The sequence below is a fragment of the Mauremys mutica genome, chromosome 7 (assembly GCF_020497125.1).
Source record: "Mauremys mutica isolate MM-2020 ecotype Southern chromosome 7, ASM2049712v1, whole genome shotgun sequence".
Lineage (NCBI taxonomy): Eukaryota > Metazoa > Chordata > Testudines > Geoemydidae > Mauremys > Mauremys mutica.
The window spans coordinates 66,738,943-66,748,007 of record NC_059078.1 but is presented as its reverse complement, the minus strand read 5'-3'; the positions used below and the strand labels follow the sequence as shown (position 1 = coordinate 66,748,007).

At 40.7% G+C, this 9,065-nt stretch overlaps 1 protein-coding gene across 1 annotated transcript in view; it reads right to left on the bottom strand.

Moving 5' to 3' along the window:
* Window positions 1–2,044: 2,044 nt before the first annotated feature.
* LRMDA (leucine rich melanocyte differentiation associated) overlaps window positions 2,045–9,065 on the bottom strand; it is a 981,216-nt gene continuing 974,195 nt past the window's right edge. The window contains exon 7 of the mRNA XM_045025043.1: window positions 2,045–6,594. Within this exon, the coding sequence (XP_044880978.1) occupies window positions 6,515–6,594 (80 nt within the window). The 3' untranslated portion in view covers window positions 2,045–6,514. The remainder of the gene's footprint in view (window positions 6,595–9,065) is intronic.

Here is a 9,065-nt window from a genome sequence, read left to right as displayed (position 1 = left end):
TGACAAAACCGAAATGTTTTGGTTTGATTTGACATTTTTATTTTATATTATTATATAATGAAAAGTTATTTCTCACAAGGAAAAATCAAAATGTTTTGTTCCAAATATGTTGAAACTGGATGTTTTTGACAGTGCTGGAACTTTTTTCCTATTATTTGCTTCGATATGAAATTTCGGTGAAATCAAACGATTTCACAAAGCATTTTGATTTTGACAGAATAGCATATTCCTGCAGAATATGGTTCCATTGAAGTTTTTCCACCAGTTCTAAAAATCACATCAGATCAGGAAATGAAAAAGTTCAGATTCCAGCATCAGCATTGATTAATCTGCATTACACATCTCCTGTATATTTTCTGATAAGCAGGTCATCATGCTAACAATAATTTTGGGCCCAAATATTCAAAGAGATCTGCAAGTGCTCCCATGGAGTGTCAGAGGGAAAGAGTCCACTTTTTGCACAATCAGGGCCATATTAGATTAGAGTTTAAACAGAACAGCAATAGAAAGTACTGGGTTTGGACAGAAAGCCAAATTAAGGCTGCTCTTAGAACCCTACATTTTGCATTTCCTGACTCTTCTTGAGATTTTGAATTGTGCAGCTTTTAACAGCTGAAGGAATTTTGTTAAGAGTTCAATATAATTTCATTTCTGTTTCTTACATGGAATAGTTCAGAAAGTTATGAGCATGTGAAAAAATATATATAATGGAAAGAGTTTTGCAACCTTAACTACATTAGGGCACAGATTTCTCAGCTGTTGTCAGTTTTCACCAGGGGCAGCCGACAGAGGGAACAGCATGGGAAGTGGTTGAGTCTCACTGGCTCTGGGGCCAGTTCTGAGTTTAAGAGTTTCTCTAATTTACACAAGCAAGCTATGGGCCCCACAGAGCCTTCCACTTAGTAGGGACTGCTGGAACACACCTAGGTTGAAGGATGGCAGCACAGGAGAAGGCCATACTGGCTGTATACCTAATCAAATCCAGAAGAGGACGCCACTGTCTGGGGAGCAACGCAAGTCAAAGACCTGGTCTACACTGCAGGGGCGGTCGATCTAAGGTACGCAACTTCAGCTACGTGAATAGCGTAGCTGAAGTCGAAGTACCTTAGCTTGAATTACTTACCCGTCCTCACGGCGCGGGATCGACGTCCGTGGCTCCCCCGTCGACTCCGCTACCGCCACTCGCTCCGGTGGAGTTCCGGAGTCGACAGGAGCACGTTCGGGGTTCGATATATCGCGTCTAGATGAGACACGATATATTGAACTCCGAGAAATCGATTGCTACCCGCCGATCCGGCGGGTAGTGAAGATGTACCCTTAGAGATGAAGTAGAAGTGACAGCAGTGAGACACCACTAGAGCAGGGCACTCTAGTGAAATGAGAGCTAATTCCCAGGATGGCCAGCAGGAGGCGCCCCGGTGGTGAGACCCGCCCCATTACAGTTACGTTCTATGGTGTGCTTAACAGTGTGTCAGACTTCACCAATGTAACCTAATATTGGTTGCCTTTCTAACAATAGTCTCTGTGTCTTCATTATTTTTAACCTGTGTTAAAATAATCCATGTTAACTATCTTTATTACAATCAGATAACGTATGGTAAAACTGCCATTCCTTGTCTGAATTAGAATTCTAACATGAGCTAATTAATGTGTTAAAATGTTTTTTTTTCATAGTGAAGATGAGCCCTATGTCACACTAAACCTTTGATATATTATTTTCCACAAAGATATGAAATCTAGAGGTAAGAACTCGATATTGAAGATTATTGCTGCCAATATTCAGGCACAAAGATGTGCATGGATTATATTTGATTTGCAGATTCAGAGCTCAAAAAGAGCAAACTTTTACTCATGTGAATAATCCCATTGATTTAAATGGGAATGCTGGCTTGAAAAGGGACTACTTGCATAAGTAAAGCATTGCAAGATTGGTCCTTAAAGTAGAAAAAGGCCTACTTATTTACTCTGATAATATTATAGCTAAGGCCCTGATCCTGTTTCCCTCCAAGAACAAACATACATTACTCCAGAAACTTCAGTTTGGATATTTTATTTTTCAATATAATGGTCACAAATACATTAACAAAACACAGCAGCTAGAACCAGTTCCCTGTAAAAACATCCATCTTCTATTCCCAAATATGGTTAGCCAACAAATAATACAGCTATCCCACTTTGTTGTTCTGCCAGAGCTACAGGACAGTGTAGTAACTCCATAGGAGCAATGTATCTTTAAATCCTGGTGGCTTAATGATCACCTTTTTAAAATAGCTTGGCAGATCACCATGTGAACTGTTCAAGAGCCACTTGTTAGTTGATAACTTACTGACACCCTCTAACTTCCTCAGGAATCACCCGTGAGAGAGAATTTAAGGGGCAACTGATCTGTATATTATCCTATTGTTTGGGTGCCCAAGAAGGTGTGTGCACACATACGTCAGCCTGGGGAAGGAAAAGAGAAATAGTTTGATATTCTGCGTGTCATCTCTGCTAAGACACAATGGCAAAATACAGTGCACAGCACTGCTTCTATTCAGACAGTACTGGGAAAGATGGCAAAGTCAATTCTTACATTTTTGAAAGGCTTTGAGAGGGATGGGAGGGTGGAAAGACTTGCCCCTGATTGAATCTGATTTATACTTTAAAAAACCTGGTACTCTTACTGACGAGCGAGCCCAGACGAGCGCTGAAAACAACACTTGTTCACAATGAACCTTGTAAATGCTCATCAAAAGCCCCCTACTCCAATATGGTACATACATTGCACTCTTGTGCACTCATCATTTAATTGTAGTATTGGATTAAGCAGAGTCAGTGAAGGGAGTTAGAAAATAGCTGGTTCAGCACATCAGTGCAATATTTCTTAGGCTGATTGGTGGCATTTACAAGGCAACTGAGGACAGAGGATGGTTCTCATTTTCATCGTCCAGTTGGATACACCACCAAATGAGTGCATCAGAGCCCTGATCCAAAACCCAGCGAAACCAAAGGAAAGACCCCCCCCCCACTGACATCAGTGGGCTTTGTATGGGATCCCCAGTTGTAGCTCATTTGGTGGGTAGCAGCTTCTGCTGACCAAGTATTGGTCTTCCCATGCTGCTGGGCAATAGGATTGTTCCTAGCTGGCTGGGAGGTGATTAAAGCATTCACATTTGCAATCAATAACTCTACAGTCCAAACTAGTGTATTCAAAAGAACAAATTTTCCCATAAAATTACATTATTGGAGACTGTCCTGATATTCCAAGAGTGGGCAGAGTTCTCATGCAGAGGCTTTGAGTTTGAGAATCAGATTGGGACCAGTGAGGGTTAAGGAGGGCCATGGAAGGGACAGCATCACAAAGAAGAGAAGGATGCAGACACCATCGTTATTTACTATTTGTACTGTGGGTTGTGCTAAGGAGCACCGGTCATGGGCCAACACCTGTCTGCACGAGGTGCTGTACAAACTCAGCACAAAAAAAAAATCTCCCTGTCCTGAAGAGCTTTTCTGCACCTTCATGTACACAAGTTTCAGCAAATGCTCCCTGCCCTCAGTCACAGGGACATGGACCTCTGCAGCAGCTAAGGAGGAGGAGGGGAAACGTGTGTGCTGTGCATGTATGCAGCTTCAAGGAGAAACTGAGGACCTGATGAAAAGGATATTTTAAGACTAGCCTAACCTGAATCACCCCCGAAGGTGGAGGAAGCACCTTGATGTGGATGAGGTGGGCAGGGGAGAGGAGGAGAGATTTCTCCTTAGATCCCTTTCCTGTCAAGATATTGACATACTACCATTTTGAACTTGTGAACAACCTACAGCCCAGTCCTGTAGCTCTGACTCCGGCCCAATTTGTATCAATACCTGAGAAAGGACTCAGGAATGACTGCAGGACTGGGCCCAAAACATTTGCCACACCCTGAAACAGTATTTCAGTTCAACACACCTGAGAATGAAATACCTTGCATGCTACAGCAATGTGTGCAACACAGACAGCAGTAAACAGTCCCACATGTATTTAAATAATATGCCAATACATTATAGCCATAAAAAGTAATAGTTCAGATTATTCAGATGACTATACAGAACTAGTGGATTTTATTGAGTTCTAATTCAGCTAACTTTAATTAAAGTTGTTACATTATTTAATACTTAAAAAAATATCTTTGCCCACATCTCATTCCAAAAATATTATTGCCTCCAAAGCTTTGCATCAAGAACATCCCTGAGAATTATACAAAGGGTTTTGACATTACAAAAAGTAAATAAGGAAAAAAAATAAAGAGAGAAAAATCATTTGGTCAGTTTGCAAGTGTTTTTTATTGTTTGAGGAAGGATTAAAGCCTTTTATAGAGACAAGAACATATATGCAACCAGACTGAATGTGACTTTAGGTTACTCTAGACACCTCTGTTTAGCACCCTGCTGCCTGTAATATGCTATGGTCAAAACATGAGTTGATGATTCAGAACAGATATTATGATATAAATGAGCTAGGATGGCAACTTGCTGTTATTTTGGTAACTGAGTTAGAAATCTAATAATTATTTATGTCATAAGAGAAGCAACCTCCTGATTCTCCAAAACTCCTGCATCTCAGAAGCCTTTTAATCAGAATTTGGTTTCCTATCCATAATAGCCAAATAAGAGATATCAGCAAAGTTGCTATCGTAGCCACAACTCACTTCCCAGCAATTTGTACAGCAGCCAACTCAGAGACAGATCTGAATTTAAAATATATGGGGCCAGATCCACAGCTGATGGAAACTGTGTAGCTCCATTAAAGTCAATGGAGCTATGCCCCCAGTTTATAGCAGCTGAGGATCTGGGCCCTGTGTGTTTTAAATTTCTTTTCAAATGTAAAAGTAAATGTAACACTAGTTAGCAGTTTCATATTGACAGCCATGGTGAGTCAAGTCTTCCATTCATCAAGAGAGACAAATAACATGGACAATAGCAGTGCCAGTTTCCCTTCATTCCTCCGCCAAAGTGCCTCATCATTTTCTGGCAGAACTATCTCTGGCAGAGAAAGACCTCTGTCTCCAGTCCCATTCCATCGACAGCATCTGCTAAAGATTGCCAAAATATGGGCTACTTGTAAGTATTTAGTTATGTGAGAGTCACCTATCTGCTAGGAAAGTGAACACAGACCAACAACTCATTTCATACAAGCCAACGAATAGCCAACAGATGGTAACAGCTCTCAGACAATACGATCACGGGCTGGTTTTGAAATTGCAGCCTAGAGGTGAAAGGCTCTGCATACTCTTTGTCAATCCCATGACATCAATGTATTACCTCCTGGGAACGTGAAGCACAGTAACAAAGGAAATGAGTCATTGCTCCAAACATGTTCACCCCATTTGCTAAAAAAGACTTGTAAAATGCTAAGGATTTTCATGCTGTTACTGAAAAGTTGACAAGAAGCCATGTTTAAATAATTTGCATGTATATTAATAGGGGATTAATAATGACCACAATAGGGAGGTGACTAAGACATATTAGCAAGATTGTAAATTATGTGGATTCCAACAATGTTAGTGATATGAAACAAACAATTGTACCTTATTTTCCTCTAAATATCATCTAAGCTCAGTAGGGTTTTGTTGTGTTTTTGGCTCTCTCCTTTCAAAATGTTTAATTTTAAATCTAATCTCTGCACATGTTAAAAAAATCTTGTCAAATAAACCAAGCATAAATACAACTGTCACTACCATAATCAAGCATATACAGTTAAACAGTGTGCCCTCTGTGTCTCATACTCTGCAATGTTAAAAATGCCCCCCTTCTGAATGTTAAGATGTAGTAAAACTTGAGATTTAAATAAAAAATAGGATGCTTTGCTTCAGTTGTATCTGCAAAATTGCTTAGACCTTTTTTCTTAAATAAAAATATGCAGATTCAGTGCTGTGCATTTCTAAAGTATTTTCATATAACATTGCTGACAACATATCCCCCGCCCCCTTAAAGACAGAGCAAAGCAAACTACGAAGTTTGACTTGCGATAAACACTGTCTGAAAAGGTTTGTGTGTGTTAAATTTAAGGGCCTAATTCTTGCGGGGGGAGGGGGAGGGGGAGAATAAGGACAGATAAGGGTTTTTTTAATCTTCAGTTATAGACACTGCTTTTAGGAGCATATTGATATTGCAAGCCTCTCTCACTCAACAGGCAAACTTTAGATAAAAGCATTGCTCTTGCTAAAACGAACTGAGCATGCTCACTGAAGCCCCAGGTGTGACCTTTGCTCTTCTGTGTGCAGCAATTGTACCAGGCAATCCATCATGGTGTTCATCCTGTCAGGCCTGGTGCTTGGCTGCAGCTGTCTGTCACACTGGTGGATGGGACCTGCTTAAAGGCAATCATGTCAATCTCTATGTGACTACTCAGACTAAGACAGAAAGATGAACTTGACAGGCTTGGCAAAGTCAGCAGAAGGTACTGGAGGACTTTAGTTACACGCAGAAAATGTAGATGCAATTTGTGCTTTTTGTGTGCATGTTTTGTGGATTGTGTAAACAGACATGGAACAGTGCTTTATAGCTGGTCATCTCGAATGAATCTGTTGCCTTCTGAATGCTTCCCATAGTAAATGTAGCGACATTTTCCCAGAACACCTACAGTGAAAAGAAAACATAAGGAAAAAAGTGAGCAATTAGCATTGTATGTAATGGAACGATATTACTGAGGTTGGGGAAAAGAAGGTTCAACTGTGTTTGGGAACTGCTCTCTCTCTTGCTTTTCTACCTATGCTTGGAAAGCAAAGTATGTTAATTTGAAATTAATTTATTTTAACATTGGGGTCAGCTCTGAAAAAACACACTTGAGTACTTTGTGAATCACCCTGTTAAGCACATATGCATGCTCTGCTGCTTTTTGTAGGGATGGCATTTTGGATAGAGTTGTATGTTTGTACTGTCTGTTATCGTTCCAAAATATGGATATGGGGATGAATCTTTCTAAAAGACATGGTTTTATTGATAATAAAATAATAGCAGCAAGTAACAACAGCTTGGCACTGATCTAGTGATATAAACATGAAAAACTCTGTTCAGACATCCTCACAACAGCCCTTTGATGTACATAATTATCATTATCCCTACTTTGCAGAGACAGAGAAGTGAAGTGACTTGCCCAAGGTCATCCAGACCTCACAGCCCTCCTTTTCTAAATATAAATGGCTCTACGAGCCGGAACAATGGTAAAGGGTGAGCAAGGGGAGTGCTGTGGTAGTACTAGCAATGTCTCCTTTTGCACCCCAAGGCACGTGCAATCAAATTATTATTGCCTCCTGCACAAGGAAACCACGTGCAAGGGGGTCTCTGTCTCCCTCTATGTATCTTGGGATTTTCTAAAGCTCTCACCACTATAGTATCTAGCTCATCCACTCAAGGTCCACCAACATCCAGCCGATAGGAAACAAAACGTTATGTATAGGGACAAAGACTTGGAGGGATTTACTGTGATTTACTCATTTACTGTGCAGGGTTTTAAATTTGACAGATCCCACATGAACAAATGGGGTCTTATTAGCTGCACCCACATGCAGCATGAATTAAGTATTTTTTAATAATCTGTATGTAATGTAGCAATATAATTATAAACATCAAATAAGCTATGAAAGCCCTAGAAGCAGGGGCTGTGCTGGATTAAAGTTAATCCCTATTATTCCCTCCTTTTTTAAACCATTGGGTGAGTAACACATCACTATGGAAAAAAATTGATAGGCCTATCACTTGTTTTGAAAAACATATGCCTTTTAAGCGAAGCACAGAAGAGGGCTATATGAGCTTTGTTTAGCCCCTTCTTCATTTCCTTCTCTCCCCTCTCTCCAAGTCTCCAATAACCTGATTGATCAGTGGAGCAACTTCCATATTCAAGGGAACAAATTATTCGCCTTCATAAACCAGTGTCTGGTCAAAAACAAGTTCTCATGTCCTGAGGCGACGCTATCCCATGCAAAGCGTGGTTGTCATTAGTTGGTAAAAAGCTTGGCTGGGGTTCTAGTGGTAGAGCTTTAAATTCAAAGGATATGAACAGGTTTATTAATGACCTTCTTCAGACTCCTTTTTCACTGTCATTGATAAAAGTCCTATTTGAGGTCTGCCGTGTTTCTTCAGGACTGGAAGCAAGACTGTTTACTGAGATCTTGGTGAGAGAGTGCTGTTTGATGAATGCTGGAGACTGCACCGAGGTGTCAGCGCTTAGAAAACGAGGCAAGGACATGAGGTATTAATACTGTCAATGATCTCTTGACAGGAAAACAGATACTACATTCACCGTCAGATTTAAATAGACATCAAGTGCATTAATGACAAAAGGGCAGACTTCAAACAAAGGGGGCTGGATGGTGCTGTGCTGAGCGAGTGCAATAACCTGATCTGAAAAGACACTGTCAGAACTACAGACAGACCTAGAATTGTGTGCGGTGACAGAAAACAGAGATGCCGACAGAGATACCGGTGCCATATTATGCCAAGTATATTCTAACAGTGTCTCCAGCCCCTAACTAAATCTGACATCATTTCCTATCATTTATAGTATTCTCCACTGCTCCTGCAGAATATTTCTCCCCAGACATCATTACAAACTCCACTGTAGTTTTAGAGTTACTGGCAGGCCTGTTCTGTCATGGAGGTTGGGTCTAGAGGCCTAAGGATAACCTCAGTCAATCTAAATTTGGAGTTTGCTGTGGAAGTGCTCTCATTTTCACTGATATCTCAGCTACTTGAGGTGATCTGAACGCTAAAGTGTGAGGAGCTGTCACCTTGAATAAAATCCTTAAAGCAAAGACGCTCAGTTCCTGGGATGTTCAGCAAAGATGTCGGACTGTCTGGCAGCAGGAAATGAAATCCAGCTGCTGCTGCTCGCCTGGGGATAAAGGTGCTTGGGCTAGTGACAGTTAAAGTCAGCTGAAATTTTTGAACTCCTGCAGCCTACAATTGTTTAAATTAAGGAAGTGTTGTCTCCACAGAGATTCCCTACCAAGGCACACAGCTGTGATTCGATTGCCAGGCGGATTATACACACTGCTCAGAGAGCCTTGATAAAAGCACAGTTGAAAATGTTGCCATGAGTCTTTATTTAT